Here is a 23,995-nt window from a genome sequence, read left to right on the forward strand (position 1 = left end):
CTGGCTGTTGACTATTGTAAATTGTGCAATAAATGCAATGAATGCAATTTGAGCACGATGTGTGAATACATTTGATGTTAATTGTTTGGGCCTAATTATTTAACACGTTAGAGATGTGTGTACTTCTCCATGGATTTAGCCTCTTCATTTTGCTCTCGAATGCACCAGGTTATTTAATTTCACGTTATTGGATGAAGAGACATTTAGTGTAGCTCCGCCGTCTTTCTTTAGCTGTAGGCGAGGATATAACGACCAGTTCACGGAGATTGTCAAGAGATCGTTCATTCACTATGATGAATGCATTGCTACTTGTGCCCAGCTCGTTTCCTTCGCGCCCGACGTGCAGACCGCAGGGAATGGTTAGATGATTGTTTTGAAGCACGCCGAAGTGATTTGAAATTAAGATTTGGTTGCTAAAATTATATGGCACTGTTATGTATTAAAGAGGTGATTACGTTACCGTTGCGCTCGACTGCTGTCCGGGACGCGCTCCGCGGGCGTTCCCTGCGCTCGGGGCTGGCGATGCTGCGAGCCGTCCCGGCTGGATAGCATTTAATCGTGGGGCCGAGTTCCCCGGCCACGTCGTGGAACTGCGTCGTGCTGAGAACGATGATGGAGCAGGACCTGCGCTTATGATGGCTTGTAGGGCTGGGACGGATCAGAAAACCCACGGATCGGATCGCGTGACGGATTTTGAGCCACGGATCACGGATTTTTCGGATCAGCAAAAAAAATAAAAATAGGCTATATCAGATTTTTTCTCTCAAAATTAGATTTTCGATTTGAATTTTTAATACTATTATACTTCTCTAACCATTTGTTGCCCTGCACACCTCAAAAAATATTTTTTTCTCATGACACAATTTATGCTTTTACTCTGAAGGCAAAACAACCCAACTTCCTTCCAACTTGTTTTAGGTGGCACTGCGCCTAACTTCCTGCCTGTTGCTTGCTAACGTAGTCACATGACACGGGTACAGACCAGACCGGGTGAGTCTGGAAACATAACGTTGATGCTACGTTATGCTACTCGGTGGCCCCACGTGTTGTTTTGTTGTTATGTGTCCAAGGCAACATTTCACCGTCCGGTGATAATGTGTTCGTGAAACGTGTGCGCGTGTGTGTGTGTGCATGTTGTGGCTCTCCTATCTTGTGCAGCGCGCAACATGCTGCTCGCATTCCTGTGCTTTTTCAGAGGTGTTGAAATAAGTTTGCTGTCTTTAGTAGCCACTAGCCACAGCCTTCAGAGAGACTTTACAGCGAAGGGATGAGGAAGCTCACTTGTGCTTGCCATGATGGTGCCTGTCTGTGTCTGGCTGCGCTGCAGGCGTTCTCATACACTAACGTTAAACGTTAAATGAAACGAAAGGGGGGGGGGGGGGGGGGTCCGCGGACCACGACGTTCCGAACCGTGTGCCGAACCGTGGGGGCTGATCCGTACGGGTCACGGATTATCCGTGATCCGTCCCAGCCCTAATGGCTTGATTAGCAGGGTCGGAACAGCGGACGCTTGGAGACTGGATGGCTTGGTGGCCCGAACAGAACGGGGCCGCGGATGGATGAGACTTGGACATGAGAATTGCATGGCTGCGGCCGCTCCGGGCCCGGAGCGCGCTCTCCCCCCGACTGAGCTGTGGTCATCGACCCCGTCATTGGTAGAGCAGGTAGTTCTTGAGAGAGGGGGGCAGGGGCAGTCCGTGGATTTCGCTCAGGCGCTCCCTTCCTAGAGCCGCTCGCACTGAACGCTTGCACAGGTCCCTCAGAGGGAGGGGCTCCGCATCGAGTCCGTTTATGTACCGAATTCGTATTTCGCAGTGTCCCCACACGGCGCTCACTACTGGGTACACTTTCCTGCCCCTAAGTTCTCTGAACGCCACCCCTAGATCATGGCCATTTACTATGAAACGCAACGTTCCCTCATCCATGTCCAAGACGACTAAGAGCGAGTCTGGTATTATGAAGGTGTCGTCGGGTTCCAGGAAGGCGGGGTAGGTTCTGCCCGCGTGGTTCTTGCCGTCGTGGTAGAGTTTACACCGGCCCAGGTCCCAGCCCCAGGATTCGGTGTTGTTTCCCACTAGGGCCGTGTAGCCCACCGAATGCAGCGGCGCGTCGCCCGTGGCCACTCCGACCACGGCGTGGGACCCCCTCTGGTGCTTGGCCCAGCTGACCTCCCACGCGTGCAGTCCTCGCGTGTAGCCCGCCCGGCCGCGGATGGCGTCCGTGCTCTGCGCCACGGGGTGCCGGTGGAACACCAGCTTGTTGTCTTCCTTAACAAAGATGTTGGGCGAGCAGTCGTCGTTGTTCCAGGAGTGCTGCGCCTGGACGTCCGGGCCGGCGGGCGGCATGTCCAGCAGCAGGTCCAGCCGGGAGGGCTTGGTGTGGTTCGGGGCCTGGAGCTCCGCCTTCATTTTCGGCCCTAATGGCCTGCCGTATGCCCCGGCTGGAGCTGCTACGCTCCTCACGGGGATTTTCGACCCTAATGGCCTGCCATATGCCTTGGCCAGGGCCGCGGCGCTCCTCGCGGGGGCGCGCGTTTGCTTCCTTCCGCGCCCCCGAGTGCTCGTGCCCGGGCCCGGAGCGCTCTCTGCTTCGGCCCTTGCGCGACTGCGAGTTGTTTGTCCTCGTGACTTGGCCCCGTTTGCTTTCTTTCCTCGGCCGCGCGCCGGCCCCGCTTGCTTGCTCTTGACGATGAGGTTCCCCGTCTGAGATGCCTGCTGCCGTCCGCTTGCCTGTTGCGGCCCGTACCCGGGCATGGATAAATCGACGGGCGAGTCCTCGTCGGAGCTGGATGCCTCCAGCTCGAATTGGTACTGCGCCTCGTATTTTTCGTCTTCGGAGCTCGACATGTTGCAGGAGTGAACGGTGAGTGGTCTCGTGAATGCAGGTGGCTTGATAGCGGAGTCTGGAGGGAGGTCTCGTGAAGCAGATGGCTTGGTAGCAGAATCTGGAGGAATGGGCAGCTTGAGAAGTGAAACGCGGCTTCCAGAGAAGGAATTGGATCAGCTTAGTGCAGCGGCTAGAGGGCAGGGAACAAGGGCTGTGGTGCGCTCGGCGTGGCTATAAATACTGTCACGTCATAGCTTCGGTACTGACGACATTAACGCCGTCACCTAGGCAAGTGCGTCACTACTGCACTGACGGCATTAGCGCGTCACTCTGGTATTACTGTACTTGTTGTCACGCTAGCATTACATGTGATGCTGAGGTCGCTATGTTTCTAGATTACATGTGGCGTGAGGCAGCGTGTCTGGTCTTCATCTTGAAACTAGGTCGAGACCATCATTTCTCAGAGTAAATACTGTATATTTATTTCGAGATTTTCGTCAATTATTTGTGCTGTTATGGTTATTATTGGCCTAGTTACTCACTTCTACACTAGCTTAGATTGTGTTACTTATGGATGGCATGGAATTATAGTGAAAATAGATTATCCCCCCTTTTTGCTGGCGACCCCACTTTGAAAACCACTGGCTTTAGGCTACAACTGTTGCGAGAAGGTTTCAGGATTCATCTCTATGCATTAGGCTGTGATTACTATTTATATAAATCTATTTATTCACATAGATTCATGATATATTATGGTATACAGCCTACCTGTGACATCAATGTTTTGATTAATCTGCGCCAGTACTGAAAATGTAGCCTATTACTGCATGACTGATCCTATGATGTCATTGTAATCACACTCAGGCGTGCTTTCACAAGACAGGTGTTGTCCATTCAATCAGCCCACCTGTCTTTATAATGGCTGTCTTGCACTGTGTTTGTATGAGACTTGACAAAGTCTATGGCCGAAACTGTTGTCAAATAGCGTTAAATTACACTTTATTGCATCTGGAACCAGAGTGTGCCTTCCCCTGCCTGCACTATCAACATACTCATTTAGTTACATTCCAATTCATCAACTATGGAGCGTTATTTACCCCCCCTTCCCGACATGCTAGGTTGACATGCTTCGTCCCAATCGATTCCTTATTTCTTCTACTTTCATATGGTATCAAGATTACCACTCACGCTTTAAAAACGGGCTCGCAGTCAGCGATGGATTTACGAGCCAAATTCAGTTTAAAAATGTGGGAATTTAAGGTTGCGGTTTGTATTAGGAAAAATGAAAGCATGAAACATAAATACGAAAAAAATAGCGCTGCTCGGTGAACCATTTCCACGCCGAATTTAATAGAAGGCCCAGATAACTTGAAATTAATTGACTTACTTGCATATCCATGCTGTCTGTAGCCGGTGCGCGTGCAGCCGATGAGGTTGCAGTATCCCAGTGTTTGCTTCTGAACCTCCGTGAGCCTCCGTGTACCACACTGCCCTCTCTAAACTCGTTGCAGAAAGTCGTGTTGGGGCGCTCGCGCAATACGATGCAACGACTGTCTGGCTTGTGAGCTAACTTACTGCTTGATAATAAAAAAACATAGGAAAAGAGAAAGGGGAAAGTATAGGTGCTACTGTCTGTAAATCTATCTATTAGCCTGTCAGGTGGTCACAGCAAAGTGGAGGTCATCATTTCCTACTGACAATGGAGCTGGATTCCACAAGATTTTCAGACGTATTCAGCATTGGACAATACAATGTCAATCTTAGCAATCTATCCAATCAACAACCAATTTGGTTGAATAAATTAATTGATTGGTATTGATTGGTAAGGGCGGGTTATGCTCCAGCTCAATCTGATTGGTTGAAAAACACATAATTTCACTGTTCTCTGTGAATTGCAAGTGTTTTTCAACCAATCTTATTTTTGCATTAGATAAATTACCAAATAAATTAATGCCCACAGGGGTAAGGTTTTTGTACCTACCCCCTGCAGGCCGGGCCAGACTCCTGTCTGCATGGAGCTCTCCTTTCCATCAGTGCCCTACAGGTCACTGTTGTTGAAGCATTTTAAGAATATAATGAATGAAAAAATGAGCGTCTGCACATCAGAAAAAACAATTTGATTGATATTTTATTATAAAAAATATGGAAAATGAAAAATATAAAAAAAATGTATAAAAAATTATAAAAAAATATATAAAATCCCCAATCTCTTCTAGGAAATAGAGGAGGACCATCCTCCTATGCCTCACTGGAAAAACCTCCACTGATATATATATAGATATATATAGATATGTACCGTATGTATGTATGTATATTAAAGTCTTTCTGATTCTGATTCTGATACATGTAGTGTATATATAATGATGCGCGGGTCGCAGTTATAACCGCACTGACCGCGGATATCCCGCCCCGCGGGCGGGCTGGATCATAAAAATAAACATTCTGATTAATAGCGGATAGGTTGCGGGCGGTTGAAACGATGTATCATTAATGAGGAAAAATAATATTAATTACGTTCTCTAGTCTATGAACGTATTTTAAGCTACATTTTTCGTCAGGCACATTCTTAGTCGCCTATTGTAGATCCCCCAAAGGACCCACGGCCGTAAACCAAACAATAGCCATGTGCTAGGTCGCTAGGGTCCACTTTTCGTCCATATATGGTCAATGATGTCACCCTCAAAAAGGAGTCTCCGCTGAAGACGTGTTTGAAGAGAAGACGCGTTCGTATTTTCCCATACAATGAGGCAATCAAGTAAACTAAACTTAAAGCTATAGCGTTAGCCGAGTAAACTACATGAGGGCAAGTGGTGGACTGGACATAATAAGCCTGGAAGTTTATTTGGAGTCTTGGACTGCAGCGATCGCACCAACGGCAGCAGAAACCGTAAGTTCGCTCGTTTTATAGCATCGGGTGCATGGCGGGCGCGGATCTATAAATAGTATGAAATAATTTGCGTGGATTTATGGCGGGCGGACGGTTCATGCATACACGTGGATTAGGATGGCATAAAAGCTCATCCGCGCATCTCTAATATATATATATATATATATATATATATATATACACTACATGTATACATACCAATACATATATACACTACATGTATACATACATATACATATATACTACATGCTACAGTGACTACGTTTACATGCACAGAATATTACACTATTATTCGGAAAATTACAATATTCTGAATTAAACGGCATATTCCAGTTACATTTTCCGAATTTGCCCTTTTTCCGAATTTAGCATTTTCCGATTAAGACATCTGGGTTATTCCAGTATTATTCGGGTTTTTGGAGGATTCTTTGATCATGTAGCGTGTTCGGAATATGGGTCTCAATCAGGGTTTTTACCGCAGTTTGCGACGCATGTTGCCTGTTTGTGGTCAACTGATGTGTGCTAGAAAGCTCTAGAACAGGCGATATCATTTTATAATCCATCATCTCTGGCATGCAAAAAGAAAAGCCGACATTTCTGATCGGGAGGAGATGAGAAACATCGATATAAAGAGAGAGAGAGAGTAGCCTATAGTGCCCAGTGCCCACGGAAGTCCACAATACTTGCGAGCCTGCGAGGTAATAACATAGGCTACTATCCTACTTTTTATGAAAGACTTGGATGCGCAACACCAAACTTTTCAGCAGCAAGCTCCTGAAATGGACCAAGTGATGCTCGTAAGAGAATAGTGCTGCTCTGTTTATTCTCAACAGAAAAACTCTGTGGCTCCGCCTACCTGCATCTCTCTCTCTCCCCCCCTCCCTCACGTGTCGGGGAGGGCGAGCTATGGCTGCATGTAAACGGGAATATTAGTGGATTATTCATTTAGTCGGAATATTGTCATTTTCCGAATATTGGCAAAAAGCGGAATATTGTGTGCATGTAAACATAGTCAGTGTAGTATACTAGTACAACAGTGTACTACATGCAGTAAAATGCAGCCGGCGCGGTCCCATTTTGGAGGAATGGAGACCGGCCGCATCAGGCAAGTAGAGCTGTCTGCTGAGTGTGAAGGGGCCCATGAGCAAAAATGTAAAAAAAAAAAACACAGAAAGAATACATAAAATGCTTCCATACTGCTCACCTGGCGTAATCCAAGTCTCCACAAGCCCTGAGATGCCAAGTTGACTTGAAAAGATGTCATTTACACCCTGTTTTTTAGCTGAAATCTTCACTGTAACCTAGGGGTGGGAATCGTGGAGTAACTCACGATACGATATGGTCACGATACTTGGCCCTCGATAACGATATTATCACGATACAGCGATTCTGCGATAATCGATATATTGGAAGAAATTTAACCTACGATACATCACGATATCTGTGTAACTGAAGAGAAAAAAATACCCCTAAAAGGCAAGAAGCAGGTATTATGTATTTATTAGCAGAATTGACATGAACTCTCTCAGAGTTCACTCACTCACTCATACCATTTTCGATACCACGGAGGAAAAGTTACTCATTAAGTCTTTTTATTATTATTATTAAAACAAGAAAACCTATATAACCTACCTACCTATATAATTTCTAAAAGTAGATATTAATAATGATCAAACATTTCCATTCATGTAGCCTACAGTATTTATGGTTTTGTTTCAACTACAAACATAAATAAACGTCAACTTGAAACTATGTTTCAACTACCACACACAGCATAATATTTTAGCCTGTTTATTAAAAAAATATATATATATATATATATATATATTTTTTTTTTAAATAAACATATCGATACTTGGTGCCAGTGTATCGATAACGTATCGCAAGTGGAAATATCGCGATACCGTGAGTATCGATATTTTGTCCCACTCCTACTGTAACCAGGTGCGGCAAGAAGTGGGGCTGCGAGCAAGACGTGCCCTTGACTAAATGTAAGGGGCTAGGTTTGTTAGTAGCCTCGGCCCACAATCAATTGGATAGCTCCGCCCACCAATAATCTCAAAATGAGTTTCTTCAGTGCGGCGGCTAGCAAACCTACGCCGCTTTGTCAAGGACACTCTTTGTTTTTTTGTGTGAAGCAACAATGCAATTTAAGAGCATGAAACTGATGTGCTCAAAAAGAGAGTTTATAGCTATTGCTCATTTTAAGCTCTTGTCACTAGTAATTTCCTTACCGGAAATGATGCTCTCGATGCCACCCTAAAGTTGCTGGATTGGTTCTGCGATGCAGTTTGTTTTTGTTGTTTTTCTGTAAAAAAAAATTTATGCTTGAGCGATACGGATAGAGACTGAGAACTGAGTCTAGTTTGTTAGCCGCTGTACTCGCCGGCCGCCATTCAAGCAACTATCTTACATTAGAAATCCCGACGATTGGTAGGCGGGGATATCTCCAATTGTCTGGTATGTGAGAATGGGATTGTGATGAATGATGCCTTCTCTCTTGCTGTCCACCTCCTGCAGATCACACTCTGCGTCTGCTTCATCCTGATGTTCGGCAACTCCATGCTGCTCACTTCCTTCTACGCCTCCTCCCTCGTCTCCATCTGGGTGAGTTGTCCCTGAGGCTTAGATGACTTAGCATCTGATATGAATTCATTGAATGTTCTGGGGTTGAACAATAGAAATTGCTCAATGTAATCAATCAATGTGACTGCCAGTCCAGAAAAGCTGAGGGCTGTTTACTGTACGGTAGCTATGGATTATCTTGTCTTTTTGGGCTTGTAAATTCTGGCTTGGTCATTTCTCAGGCAATCATCGCGCTGAGGGATCGATTTACTGAAGCTTTCAAGCCTGGCATCGTAACATGGGTATGACGAAATTGCTTTTGTGTAAGACTTTGTGATTATGGCTAAAATGCAGCCATTCTATGTTAAATCCAATGTTATATTGTCTGTATGTCAATAGTATCCAATTATTTGTGGAAACGTAAATCAAAAAATGATAAATATGATCATACATGATTAATTATGCAGGCTTGATTATGCATCAGGTTGTAAGTTTGGCTTCAGCTACTTTTGCAGGTAACCCAACAACTATTATTGCTCAGTTGTGTGGTCATCTGCTTCTAAGGCCATGTTCAGACTGCAGGTCATTATCTTGATTGGTTTCCCAAATCTGATTTGGGAGAGTGTCCGCACTGCCACAAATCTGATTTGGGCAAGTGTTCAGGTCGGATCTGTGTGTCCAGGCACAACGAGCCTACCTGCATGGGTTGCTCTGGTAACGACATAGGCGTCAGTAAACAACTAGCTCTGAAGGTGCTTTCCAACGCAGAAGCATGAGAAATGACCATCAACTCTCGCCATCCAAACACTCGCACTCCTGAAAAAGACAGAATTGCTCTCAGCGAGACTTCCCCTGTATAATGTAACCGAGCGAGGCAGGCGCCAGGTTTGTTTTCCGCTCCGAGGGACACATAGCGTCATGTATACGCACTGAACACAACTACTTCTGTTTATAGTCTTCAAAATAAAAGAATACCCTGTCTTGTACTGTGTAACACTGAACGTGCAGAGCCTCCAGACACGAGGCAACTAAATAAATTCCATAAAATGCTTACCGGTACATGAATGTAAAAAAAATCACAGTACTGAACTCCTCAACCTCTGGCAGTGCAGCGGCTGCAGCCTGCGAGAGACAGGGATTTTATTGTGAAAGTTATGACCAGAAGTGGTGTATTTAACTCCGGCTGGCTTGACACTGCTGCCTGTCCGCTCACTCGAGGAGCTGCGCTGCCGCTGAGAGGTAGTTGTGAAAAATAAATGTCAGTAAAAAAGAAAGTACTGCTGAGTGTCTGCTCTCTGCTCTTCAATTCCCCGCCCCCTGCAAAAGACACTCAAATCTGATTTTGGTGATCAGCGCGTCCACACTGAAGACACATCAGTCGAAAGCAGATTGGAAACTACCTCCATATGTGGTTTGGGACAAGTGACACAAATCAGATTTGGTGCTGTTCAGACTCATAAAACCAATCTGGATAGAATCGTTATAGGTCATTTAAAGTTCACAAATCAGATTTGGCTTGCCAGTCTGAACGGGGCCTAAATGTCTACTCAGAAAGTTACAAGTAGCACAAAACAAGGCAGCTAGGCTGGTCCTGGGATGCTCACCTAGGTCTAGCGTAGCTGACATGCATGCACGTCTCACATGGCTTAGTGTTGAGGATAGACTATCGGCTAACTTACTTATATATTTTCACAGTGTGATTCAAACGCAGACTCCTAAGTTTCTTTTCAATTAAATAATTTACAGTTCAAATATTCATACACACGGTCAGATGAATTTACCCCGACCTAGAACCAACTATATGAAAAAAGCTGTCATATACAGGGCAATCGCATCATGGAACTGTCTTCCAGGTGTTATTCGTTCTATCAATGGAAAGGCTTGCTTTAAAAGGAAACTCAGATTCTACCTACATGCAGATATACTATTCTGATACTTATCATATCTCTTTTAGTCAGTTTATTATGATTACAATATTGTTTTGTCTTAGTTTTTAGATTTTGCTTTTTATACGTGTTTCTTTTTCTTTCTTTTCTTTTCTTTTCTTTCTTTTTCTTTTAGTCTTATTCTTATTTGCTTTTTATTTGATGTTTTATTTTGTGTGTGTTCTGTTTTTTTTATTTTGTTTTATTAATTGTCTGTTATGTAATGTGTATTGTTGTCTTGGACCCCAGGAAGACTAGCGGTCACCTTGGCATCAGCTAATGGGGATCCTTTTAAATAAACAAATAACCATTATTTAGATGTACTATTATATTTAAAAATCTAGTGAGCTAAAAGAGATAAAATAGTGAAAGTGGCTAATGAATTTTGGGATTAATCAACGATTGTGCCAGTCAACAGAATAGTTATCTGCCTTGCCCCCAGCCCCACAGCACCTGAGGGCTTTGACTGCGGCTTCCTGTTGATCTGACCTCCCTCTCCCCTCTCAGGCCATGCAGGCTCTGGCTTGGGTCGCCTCCACAATTCTCCTCAAATTCATGTTGTCCACCATCCTCGGTGCCTCTGATGACGTAAGCTACTTTAAGTCACCTTTCTGAGAATTTCATATCTGGGAAAACTGGAAATATTCTGTTTGAAATCTGTTTACATTATATGAATGTAAAATAGCCCAAGGCATCAATCAAAGTACATGACTACACAGGGCTCCATTCTGAAAAGTCTATACGCAAATAGAAAAGGGATTTGATCATCTACAGCAGGGGTGGGCAACTATTTTTCATGGGGGGCCACATGAGAAACCCAGATTGTTGCCGGGGGCCGAACAAATATTGTCATGCCGTAACCCATGGATGGGCAACTTTGATGATAGCGAGGGCCACAAAAAAAAATCCTCGTTACCAGATTTTGCTGAGGGCCGAACGGCGCCAGCGCGAAAGATTTGGGGCATTTGAAGCCAGGTTTAGAGGAATAACTCATTTTAAATTAACAGTTGTGATGTCATTATTCAGTCTTAAGGTCCTTACACATCGGGAGCGTTTTTTTCGTGCGATTAATTCGCAAGTCAATAATATTTTCCGAACCTATATCAGTCAATGCAACCGTGCATAACAACGGCAAAGTTTCGCTGAGCGTTTTTGCGGCGTTTATTTTTTCGAACCACGGTCGATTTTTCAGAAATTCGCTTCCGACGTGTACACATCTGTGGCTGTGATTGACAGGTGGGTCAAAACTCGCATCGCAATTTCGTGCCGTATATTCGCATCGCTCTTGATGTGTAAGGACCTTCAACCACCAATATTGATCATTTTCTCACTCACTCCTATGTCACCACCTGCTCTCTCTGCAGGGCTTGAAATTAACTTTTTTGACCACCTGCCAATATGGCTGCTAGATTTTAAAGTTACCAGCCAATTAGAATTTCCACTAGCCGAAATGTTTTTCTTGAAATAAACCAGAATATGAGTGGGTTAATTTAAGCATAAGTATCAGTAAGTGGCCCGGGATTCTCAAAGCCTGTGTTGAGGGTCACACAAGAACAAAAATGCACTCTTGAAGCTAAATAAATCCAAAACCAACGAGTTAATTATTTAAATGTTTACTTCAATGTAGAACAGTCATTTCTTACACATGAGATTACTCTTAGCCTTTTAGTCATACAGATTATTGAAAGATAGTCCATATTCCAGATTGAAATGCTATAACAGAAGTGGAGTATTGGCCAGAATGACATGAACATTTGGAAACTTATTCAGCGGGTATCTTGCATGTTGCCTTCAGATGCATTGTAAAAAAAAAAAAAAAAAAAAAAAAATCAAACAGGCGCCTGTGTGGCCCGCGGGCCGTATTTTGCCCATGTGTGATCTACAGTCTTGAAAAGTCTGTAAAAATATTGTTGTTCAGTCCCCAGAATGAAGAATAAGGATGGAATATTGAAATACAGAATTGTCTACTCTGCATTTTTTTCTTTTCCAGGCTCACATCAGTGGTCTGATCAAGTCGAAGTTCACCAACTACAAGGACTTCCACACCCTGATGTACACATGTGCTGCTGAATTCGACTTCATGGAGATCGAGGTATGGCTCAGTCGAACGCTTTGGCTTCCATTTTAACAAATTCATTGAAGAGTTATTATTATTGATTGATTATTATTGAAGAGTGTGAACCTGTGTGCTGCAAGCTCGTTTAGTGATAAAAGGTTAGCCTGGGTAAACCCAGCCGCCACGTGACCTGCTCTCAGACCTGCTCTCAGTCACCGTAAGCAGGGTAAGCCTGAGAGCAGGTCACTGGGGGCTGGGTTTACCCAGGCTAATAAAAGGTGGTGAGGAATGGTGCGAAAATCTCACCAAACCTTCGTTTTCAAAATGTCACCCGGTTCCTGTGAAGATGTCAGGAATTTCCAAACAAAATGGCTGCTGTTTTGTATCAAAGTGGTTATTATCAGCGCACAGCAGGACAGAGCTCTGTGTTTGAGGGGAAATGGTCAGAGGCCTCATGAGCACATAGGCAGGTCATTTTGGACAGGTTATGGTGCAGACAGCTGTGTGTGTGTGTGTGTGTGTGTGTGTGTGCGTGCGCGCGTGTATTACACAGCATTAGCTGACTGCTCTGTCTCTCTCTCAGACCCCAGTACGTTACCTCAAAACGTTGCTGCTCCCCATTAACGTGCTGCTGGTTGCTCTGATCGCTGGACGGGTAACTCTTGCACACAATCACACACACACACACACACACACACACACACACACACACACACACACACACACACACACACACACACACACACACACACACAGAGAACAACTGTGAGAGGGAAAACGCTCTTTAATTTATTCAACAAAAGAAGCATGTCAGCTAACCAAGGTGTATTTGTGCATTCATGTACTGATGGTACATCAGTCTGATAGCCAGGGTTTCAAGTCGGCTGCTAAAACAGCATGCATTAATATTAGGGCTGTGAATCTTCACTGGCCTCACGATTCGATTCGATTACGATTCATCTGTCAACGATTCGATTCGATTCCACGATGCATCACGATGCATCTCGATACAGCTCAAAGTATTGCAGCTCCAAGTGTCAAATCCTCCATTTTCTGTATTATTACTGCACATGGCTACTTTTTCATCAATTAACACAAGCAGTCAGATAAATATCAAGGCCCTTTTTATGCCTCCGCCGGCGATAGCCAGGACGTCCGTCCGTCCGTCCATCCGTACGATGTTTGTTAACGCGATATCTGAGGAACGCCTGGACGGAATTTCATCAAATTTGCCTCAAACATCGCTTAGACTCAAGGATGATCTGATTAGATTTTGGTGGTCAAAGGTCAAAGGTCAAGGTCACTGTGACCTCTCGAACGCCATTTTCAAGCTTGTTAACGCGATATCTGAGGAACGCCTGGACGGAATTTCATCAAATTTGCCTCAAACATAGACTTAGACTCAAGGATGATCTGATTAGATTTTGGTGGTCAAAGGTCAAGGTCACTGTGACCTCTCAAACGCCATTTTCAAGCTTGTTAACGCGATATCTCAGGAATGCCTTGACGGAATCTAATCAAACTTGTCTCAAACATCGACTTGGACTCAAGGATGAACTGATTAGATTTTGGTGGTCAAAGGTCAAGGTCACTGTGACCTCTCAAATGCCATTTTCCAGCTTGTTAACGCGATATCTCACGAATGCCTTGACGGAATTTCAACAAATTTGCCTCAAACATCGCCTTAGACTCAAGGATGATCTGATTAGATTTTGGTGGTCAAAGGTCAAGGTCACTGTGACCTCTCGAACGCCATTTTCAAGCTTGTTAACACGATATCTCAGGAATGCCTTGACAGAATTTAATCAAACTTGTCTCAAACATCGACTTGGACTCAAGGATGAACTGATTACATTTTGGTGGTCAAAGTTCAAGGTCACTGTGACCTCTCACACACCCAATTTCCAAGCTCTGTAACGCAACATCACAGGAGCGCCTTGACGGAATCTCTTCCAATTTGCCTCAAATGGCGATTTGGACTCCAGAATGAACTAATGGCGGAGGCATAAGTCCGCGTTGCGGTCGTTCTAGTTTTACTTAGAAAGTGCTTTAAAATCTGAATGTCAACAGAAATGTAAACATAAACGATTCAACGATTCATCTGTCAACGATTCGATTAAATTCGATTCACACGTCCGCATTGCGATGTATCGATTATACGATTAATTTTGACACCCCTAATTAATATGCTTTTCTATCAAATCAAAGACAAATGATAAATAAAAATGGACTCCTGGGGCTAGTTGCACCAACTGGTCTTACACTGGTCTTAAGCTAAGTTGGTCGTAACTTTATGACCTAACAGCTACGCCAGTTGCACCAAGACGGCTTAAGCCTTCTTTTCACTACGACCAGGCGTAACTCTTACGCCTGGTCAGGAGGAGGCGTAGAGCCTGCCTGTAACAGAGATCTCCGTGTCTTATCAGCGGAGACCTTTTTGAGTCCTTACCGTCATCGTCACCGTCACAGTCGTAACACAGCCATCGAAGCATGATGTTAGATTATAACGAACTAGTTGTGTGGCTTAGCCTTCCCAAATGTTGCCGTTCATTTTTTAGAATTTAATACATAGAATTGGGAACGTTACATTAAATTTCATTCAGACTGTCTGTCTGGCTCAATCACCGCCATTTTTCCCCCGGAGCGAGGGAGGGTGGGATGAGGGAGGGTGTAGTGATGCACATACAGTAGTGGCTGATAGAGCGTAGTGGCACAGTGACGCTCCAAGCAGGTCGCGAGGCACATTTTTGCAACATCATCCAATCAGGGTGCATTCCCTGGCAATTCACATGGACGCGCATTGCTACGACCCGCGTAGTTAAGACCAGACGTAAGCCGTGTTGGTGCAACAGGCGTAAATCCACTCTAAAGACTGGTCTTAACTAAGGCCGACGTAGGAGTTACGACCAGGCATAGTTAAGACCAGTTGGTGCAACCGGCCCCTGCAGCTTAACACATTCACTGCCAGCCATTTTTTTTTTACTGTAGGTAGCTTCTGCCAAAGGGTTTTTTTGAGGATTCTGGCTCATCTTTCAAGACCCGAGGATTCTTTTCTGCTAAGATTTTGTGAACACAAAATATCTCAAAAGAACTAATAGAATGTGTGCTTTCTCTGTCTAAAAGAGTTAGTTTGTAGAGTTAGTAGTTATGTAGGCATTAGCACTTGAATACAGCATGGTTTCAGCGTCTGAAAATTTAAGCTGAGATAAATAGCTTTTTGTGAAATTCGATAGAACAGTCACTTTAACCATTCATTTTTGGCATCAGTAAGACGTCAGACATCTAAACAATAGTTTTGAACAGTAATTTCCTCCATAACAGCAGGAAACCCCCCTCTCCTTCAAACTCCTCCGTGTGTGTTCTTCTTGGCTGTCACAAGCGAGTTTCTGCTGCTGCTGCTGCTGCTCCTGTCTGCTGGCGGCCGCTGGGCAAGTCTGGATGGGCTCGCTCGTTTCTTGGGGTTTCGGTTGAGAGCTTTGATGAAGCTTTTGCGATTCTGGTCTTATTTATGCTGCGTGTTTCAAAGTGTGTTGCACCCATAATCTATTATGCAAATTTGCAATCCCCCACCGCCAGCAACCAGCGCGAAAACGAAAGCATTTTCGCCAATCCATTTTACAGTATGAGAATGGTTTCATCGCGCGTTCCCCTGCAGTTTTGGCTCGGCTTTTTCTAGTCTGGAGAGCACTGTCGCCACTTAGTGGGTCGGTGGAATGGGTTGTACACGTTTGGTGGCTCCAATATTTTCATAGGAGATGTAAAAGGGTTAGATCAACGTCCCACCGTCAAATTTTTTTTTTTTTTTTTTTTGACGAGTTGACTCGTCATTGGCAGTCAACCGTTGGATTTTTTTTGACGAGTCAACTCGTCATTGGCAGTGAACGTGTTAAGAAGCTAATTTGTTGAAATTAATTCAAACAAATGTTAGCTTAGGCTGACTGACAAGAAGGTGCATGTGTATGTTTTCTTACTGTTGACTCACACAGAACTTAATTATTAGCACAGTGCCCGCTAATGGTCATAAGGAGGCATTTTCGTGTCAGTCAGGAAATGAAAGGAAAGTGAGATATCGCTTTGTAAGCGCCGTGATCCTGTACATGATCTGTACTTGTAACTTTTAACACAACTCATTTTGAAACTTGTCGAAAATGTATTTGACCAATATATCGTATAGCACACGAATGCACAAAATGTCCTGGCTGTGAAGCCTGCGGAGGGCAATAAAAGGAGTCAACCTGTCTGCTTAAATCTCCATCAGTACAACATTGGTATTGGTTTACTCAAAATCTGCATGCTTTACTTGAATAGGAAACTCAAAAGTTTTGGCCCAGTCTGTAGTTGTGGTTTTGGACCTCACCAGTTGGCCGTATGTGTGATTGAGTGGTTGGTTGTTGTTGTCCTGCAGCACGAAGCTTTTCTTCTCAGCCTTCAGCCTTCAGAATAATGTAGCGGCCAGTCAAACATGAGGTCCAAATCACTTGGTAGTCTTGTGGCAGGCTGCTTCAGTGCAGCAGGAAGACTGGACAGAGCGGGCAGGCTGTCTGCTCTGATTGCTGGCACAAACATGAGATGGATGGCTACCAGAGATAGGAAAAGTTCACACATTCTTTACAAAAGTAGAAGTACAGTTAAGGTCCTTACTAGAGATGCGCGGATGAGCTTTTATGTCATCCTAATCCGCGTGTATGCATGAACCGTCCGCCTGCCATAAATCTGCGCAAATTATTTCATACTATTTATAGATCCGCGCCCGCCATCCACCCGACACTATAAACGCTATAAAACGGTAGAAATGGAGCAAACTTACGGTTTCTGCTGCCGTTGGTGCGATCGCTGCAGTCCAAGACTCCAAATAAACTTCCATGCTGTATTATATCCAGTCCACCACTTGCCCTCATGTAGCTTACTCGGCTAATGCTATAGCTTTAAGTTTAGTTTACTTGATTGCCTCATTGTATGGGAAAATACGAACGCGTCTTCTCTTCAAACACGTCTTCAGCGGAGATTCCTTTTTGTGGCTGACATCATTGACCATATATGGACGAAAAGTGTAGCCTTGCGACCTAGCACATGGCTGTTGTTGTGTTTACGGCCGTGGGTCCTTTGGGGGATCTACAATAGGCGACTAAGAATGTGCCTGACGAAAAATGTAGCTTAAAATACGTTCATAGACTAGAGAACGTAATTAATATTATTTTTCCTCATTAATGATACATCGTTTCAACCGCCCGTAACCCATCCGCTATTAATCAGAATGTTTATTTTTATGATCTGGCCCGCCCGCGGGGCGGGATATCCGCGGTCAGCGCGGTTATAACTGCGGCCCGCGCATCACTAGTCCTTACACATCGGGAGCGTTTTTACCGTGCGACTAATTCGCACGTCAATAATATTTTCCGAACCTATATCAGTCAATGCAACCGTGCATACCAACGGCGAAGTTTCACTGAGCGTTATTGTGGTGTTTATTTTTTCGAACCGCGGCCGATTTTTCAGAAATTCGCTTCCAACGTGTTACACATCTGTGTGGCTGTGATTGACAGGTGGGTCAAAACTCGCATCGCAATTTCGTCCCGTATATTCGCATCGCTCTTGATGTGTAAGGACCTTTACTTTGGTAAAAAGAAAAAGAATGCTAAAAGTAAAAGTAAAAAAGAGTACAGGCTCTGAAATGTAATGTATAAAAGTATTTTTACTGGCTGTTTCTGTGCAAAGCTAACTGAAACTCATGCCATATTAATATAATTCGAAGACTATTAAACTAAACATGATGGGTGAAAGCTAGGAGAGGGTGAGGGGAGCGAGACAAACAACGTTACATCGTTTTTGTTTGTCGTGTTACTAAAGTAACTAGCCTGTTTTGAAAATGTAAGGATTAGAAAGTACAGATACAGAGTAAAAGTAAAAAGTTGTCAGAATATATATATATATATATATATATATATATATATATATATATATATATATACAGTATATGTGAGGTTTCCATACCAAATTTCAAGCTGAGAGAGAGGTCGTCATATCTGTATTACCTGATCAGCCCGTGACGTCAGTCAAGCCCTAGCGTGACGTCAGGCATGACATCAGTTGTCCTCAGTTCATGACGTCAGTCCTCCCTAGTATATATAGCAAGGGTTCTACATCACCCCCCACTCTGGCGGATCATAGCAGCAGCCGGGATCGCGGCTGTTCTGAACAGAAGAGGAGGGGCCGCGCACTCGTGGACGCCCAAGGACGCGTGCGAGCGAGCCGGAGGGAGAGGCTGCTCGGCGCGAGAGGCTGCTCGGCGCGAGAGGCAGTGGACGGAGACCTGAAGAGGAAGCCCCCCCCCCCAGAATCGGCAGGCGACGAGGAAGTACGGCGGGCGCTGCGAGACGCCACGATCTCCCTGGTGACCTCCAGGCCACCGCCCCGGAAGCGGAAACGGCCCCCTTCGCCGCGGGCACTGCACCGCCGAGCCGACAGGGGTCGTCAAGAGCTATTCTGCTGTCCCTGCTAGATGCTAGCAGATCCGTGGAGGTCCGTCTGAGAGCTCTGGAAACCCCCCCTCCCCATCCCCCCGCCTTCGCCTCAGCCCGGCCGGCTCAGCAGACCCCCACCCGGTCCCCCCTATGCAACAGGCGGACGTGTTCCAAACCACCCAACCCCCCCAGATGAATTCCCTGGCGTCTGCCACGCCCGCAGTCCCATTCGGTATGCCGTTCGTTTCCCCATGTGCCAACGTGTCCCCAAGGCTGAGGTCCCAAATTTTGCAGGGGAAAGACATTCATTTTGTTAGCATCCTCCTGCCATCCCCTGCGTGCAAAAGAAAAGTTACGGGTGACCCAGACGCCCCCATCTACTTAAAATCATCCGACCCCCGCCTGCCCAAAGACCTTTCTATAGGCAACTTCCTGAACACGTTCAGCGTTTATCGCGCCGTGATATGCTCCGTGTATCCAGAGCGCTACGCCGAGCTAGACAAGTACCTGGCGCTAATAGGGGACCTCCACACCAGACATGGCAAAATGTTTTATCTGTACCATAAAGCATTCTCCGCCAAAGCTGCCCTAATGATCACCCAGGCTAATTCGCGGCTAGACTGGTCCATCCTGGGCATCCAAATTTACACGTCGCTAGTAAGCGGGCAGCCGGCGAACGCCTGCGACTCGTGCGGCGAACCGGGGCACTCGGCACCTTTCTGCCCAAAGGAGGCCTTCCAGCCGCCCAGCGCCGCCCCCACTCCTCCCCAGGCCTCCCACCAGGCGCCTAACCCCAGTGAGTTCCCCCAGGCGGGCAACCAGGGTCACGAGGTGCGTACTGGAGGACCTAGCGCATATATGGGCACAATGGTGTGTGTGCGCCGCACGAGTGGCATCACGTCAGTAGCTTCTGTACTTTGTCTCTTTTTTGTCTTGTTAAGTTACCTTTGTAAGGTTTTTCCCTTCTACTTTCCTCTGATCTGCCTACCTTTTCACATACATTGTGGCTATGATTGTTAAGAAGCTTAATAGAGCTGGATCCTTTGTTTATACGAGGGAGGAGATGCTGTCCCTACGACGCACAAGACAGACCGCGGTTAAACACCTAATCCCGGATGAACTGAAACGACCGTACCGGGGGTGCAGGGCCGGCATGAAGCTAAAAGCTAAGCTAAAGGCTAAAAAGTGGAGGTTCAAGCCTTTCCTCCCGTCGATCGTGATGGGGAACGTGAATTCCCTGGTTAACAAGGCGGATGAGCTGGCGGCACTTGTGAGGAGTCAGAAGGCTTACCGTGAGTGCAGTTGAATGTGTTTTACGGAGACCTGGTTGAACGACAATTTACCTTTACCTTCGTTTAACGACAATTTGTCATGTGTGGATGTAGCTGGCTTCACAAGCGTGAGAGCGGACAGAGACAATGAAAAAGGAGAGCCGGCACTCACGGTAGGCTAATTGAAAAACAGCCTTTTATTGGGCAGTGAAAAAATTGGACGTTTCGGCTTCAAGCCTTTGTCAACAAAACGCGGACAGAGACAAACATACGAGTGGGAAGAGCAAAGGCGGAGGGCTCGCTCTGTTCGTTAACAGTAGATGGTGTAATCCGGGTCATGTGACTGTTAAAGAGAAGATCTGCTGGCAGTAAGTCTCAGACCTTACTATCTACCGAGAGAATTCTCTCATGCCATCGCTGTTGTTGTTTACATCCCACCACGGGGAGATGCTACGTCGGCATGTGACGTCATATACACAACTATCGTGAGGCTCCAGACTCAACATCCAGATGCATTTATCGCGATATCTGGAGATTTCAACCACGTCACCCTTGCCTCTACACTCACTGGTTTTCAGCATGTGGACTGCTGCACTAGGAAAAACAGGACAATTGACCTCCTATATGTTCATGTGAAGAATGCCTACAGTGCTGCAGCCCTCCCACCACTGGGCAGATCTGATCATAATCTGGTCTGCCTGGTCCCTCAGTACACACCCTGGGTGCTGACAGCCCACTACCACCCACTCATTCAGGAAATGGACACCTGATGCTGTTGATGCTCTCAGGGACTGTTAGGAGTGTACAGACTGGAGCGTGCTGCAGGAGCCATATGGAGATGACATCAATGGCATGACACACTGCATCACTGACTATATTCACTTTTGTATGGATAATGTCATTCCCATTACCACTGTACGCTGTTACCCTAATAATAAACCCTGGATTACCAGTGACGTCAAGGCCCTTCTCAACCAGAAGAAAAGAGCCTTCAGAGACGGAGACAGGGAGGAGCAGAGGCGTATCCAAGGTCAGCTCAAGCATCAGCTGAGAGAGGCAAATGAGGGCTACAGGAGGAAGGTTGAGCTGAAGCTGAAGCAGAACAATGCAAAGGAGGTCTGGAGTGGAATGAGGACTATCACAGGCTGTGGGCAGAAGAACAGCAGTGCAATGGGAGATGCGGGCATCTCCCATTGCCCCCCGCCCCCAACTCTGCACCACAGTTCATGGCTGCCATTGCACCCCTCATACTGTACTGCCCCCACTCCCACAGCAATAGCAACCCCTTCCCCTCCCCCCACCATCACTACAGACCAGGTTAGGAGGGAGCTTGGGAGGCTCCATCCAGGTAAGGCAGCAGGCCCGGACAGGGTGTGTCCGAGACTGCTCAAAGCCTGTGCTGCCCAATTGGGTGAACCCCTCCAGCACATCTTTAACCTGAGCCTGAGTCTAGGGAGGGTCCCAGATCTCTGGAAGACATCATGCATCGTCCCGGTGCCCAAGAAGAGGTTCCCCAGTGAGCTGAATGACTTCAGACCTGTGGCCCTAACATCACATGTGATGAAGACCATGGAGCGGCTAGTCATTCGTCTTCTCAAACCACAGGTCAGTCACGCTCAGGACCCTCTTCAGTTTGGCTACCAGGAGCAGCTAGGAGTGGATGACGCTGTCACCTACTTGCTGCACCGGGTGGCCACCCACCTTGACACCACGGGCAATGCTGTGAGGATTAACACCATCCAGCCCCGCCTGCTGAGAGACAAGCTGGAAGAGCTGCAGGTCGACGCCCCCCTGGTAACCTGGATTACTGACTACCTAACCGGAAGACCACAGTACGTAAGACTGCGGGACTGTGTCTCCGAGACGGTGGTGAGTAGTACGGGGGCCCCACAGGGGACCGTTCTTGCTCCTGTCCTGTTCCCAATTTACACTGCAGACTTTCAGCACAACTCCGAGTCATGCCACATACAGAAATACTCGGATGACACCGCCGTTGTGGGGTGTATCGGGGGGGGGGGGGGGGGGGGGGGGGGGGCAGGAGGAGGAGTACAGGGGCCTGGTCGAGGACTTTGTCGGTTGGTGTAAGAGGAACCACCTCCAACTGAACACCTCCAAGACCAAGGAGATGGTGGTGGATTTTGGGAAGCACGGGACTCCGGTGTGGCCGGTCTCCATTGAGGGGGTGGATGTGGAGGTGGTTCACTCTTACAAGTACCTCGGAGTACACCTGGATGACAAACTGGACTGGTCACTGAACACTGACGCACTCTATAAGATGGCCAGAGCCGGCTCTACTTCTTACGGAGGCTGAGGTCCTTCAATGTCTGCAGTAAAATGCTGCAGATGTTCTACCAGTCCGTGGTGGCCAGCGTCTTCTTCTATGCTGTGGTGTGCTGGGGAGGCAGCATTAAACAGAGGGATGCAAGGCGGCTGGACAAGCTGGTTAAGAAGGCTGGCTCCGTGGTCGGTATGGAGCTGGACTCCCTCACAGCTCTAGTGGAGAGAAGGTCTTTGGCCAAGCTGCTCGCCATTATGGACAACCCTTCTCACCCTCTCTACAGCACTCTGGTCAGCCAGAGAAGTACCTTTAGTCGCAGGCTGATCTCTCTTGGCTGCAAGAAAGATCGCACCAAGAACACTTTTGTTCCACGGGCCATCAGGCTGTACAGTGCCTCCCCATTGTGCAGGGGGCGTGGAGGCGTGGCCCCAGCAACCTGCAGGGGGCGTGGCCCCAGCAACCTGGGCCGCCACTGAGACTTGAGACTTTAGACTTGAGACTTTAGTATTTGTTTGTGTATGTACTGCAGGCACTTTCTCTATGCATATGTTTGCACACTGCACAGGCACAGGCACTTGTTTACCTCTCTTATTTCCATGTCCCTGCCAGGACTGGCTCTCCTATCTTTTTTATTTTGTTTATCTTTTTATTGCCTCTTCTTTTTTAGTATTTTAACATGCTTTTTATCCTTCATCTGTACTTTGTTATTTGTATGTGCAACTGGAAGCTGCTGTACAACAGAATTTCCCTCGGGATTAATAAAGTATTTATCTATCTATCTACCCATAACCCCAACTCGCTTTGCAGATATTTCAATGAAAACGTGTGCACATATCCCAAATGTATTTTCCTGCACGCATGTAGCACCTGCGGGGATGCCCACCCCCGCTCCGTCTGCCCGCAAAGGACCCGCCCCCCTCCAAACAAGAAATATTGATTTTACATTGCTTTGAAAACACCACATGTACTGTAGGTGTCCCTCGTGTTTTGATTAAATAAAACTAAGCTGATTGACAATTTATTTGGTCGTGTGATCTGATCATCCTATCATTAAACGCCCACTAATAACAATAGTAATAATATAATTAAGAAGACGAAGAGGAAGAATAAGAAGAAGTAAAAAAAGTAAAAAAAAAAAGAAGACGAAGAGGAAGAATAAGAAGAAGTAAAAAAAGTAAAAAAAAAAAAAGTAAATTGATGATAATAAAAAAAAAAAAAAGCCGACACCTACACAATTGGCGAGCATGGCAACAGGTAGTGTCCCGATACCTCAATGTCATAGTAAAGTATAGCGCCCGGTAAGGCGCCATCTAAAACCCTTAAGTCATCTCCACTGTGTAAACCCTAAGTCATCTCCATCGTATAAGCCTCTAAGTCATCTCCACTGTATAAACCCGGACTCCTCATCGTACAATTCGGTTCACCGTACAAACCCCTAAGTCATCCAAGTCACCCATCCAAGTTAAGTCACCCAGGCCAAGTTGGGAAGCGCCAGCCGTAAGTCACTAAGTCACCAACCCCTAAGTCACTAAGTCACCAACCCCTAAGTCATCCAAGTCCAGCGCCAAGTTGGGAAGCGCCAGCCGTAAGTCACTAAGTCACCAACCCCTAAGTCACTAAGTCACCAACCCCTAAGTCACTAAGTCACCAACCCCTAAGTCATCCAAGTCCAGCGCCAAGTTGGGAAGCGCCAGCCGTAAGTCACTAAGTCACCAACCCCTAAGTC

At 46.1% G+C, this 23,995-nt stretch overlaps 1 protein-coding gene and 1 pseudogene across 2 annotated transcripts in view; one reads left to right on the top strand and one right to left on the bottom strand.

Moving 5' to 3' along the window:
* The window catches only part of dpy19l1l (dpy-19-like 1, like (H. sapiens)), a gene marked incomplete at both ends in the record, with an annotated part of 93,504 nt that overhangs the window by 41,393 nt on the left and 28,116 nt on the right, over window positions 1–23,995 (top strand). Inside the window, 5 exons of the mRNA XM_083649427.1 lie at window positions 8,234–8,320; window positions 8,521–8,580; window positions 10,711–10,791; window positions 12,194–12,295; window positions 12,843–12,914. Coding sequence (XP_083505553.1) covers window positions 8,234–8,320; window positions 8,521–8,580; window positions 10,711–10,791; window positions 12,194–12,295; window positions 12,843–12,914 — 402 coding nt within the window. The remainder of the gene's footprint in view (window positions 1–8,233; window positions 8,321–8,520; window positions 8,581–10,710; window positions 10,792–12,193; window positions 12,296–12,842; window positions 12,915–23,995) is intronic.
* On the bottom strand, window positions 1,650–2,846 carry LOC310785116 (SPRY domain-containing SOCS box protein 1 pseudogene; annotated as a pseudogene). The gene has a single exon. The product of its transcript is annotated as an SPRY domain-containing SOCS box protein 1 pseudogene (transcript).

The sequence above is a fragment of the Poromitra crassiceps genome, assembly GCF_964638095.1.
Source record: "Poromitra crassiceps genome assembly, chromosome: 1".
NCBI lineage: Eukaryota > Metazoa > Chordata > Actinopteri > Beryciformes > Melamphaidae > Poromitra > Poromitra crassiceps.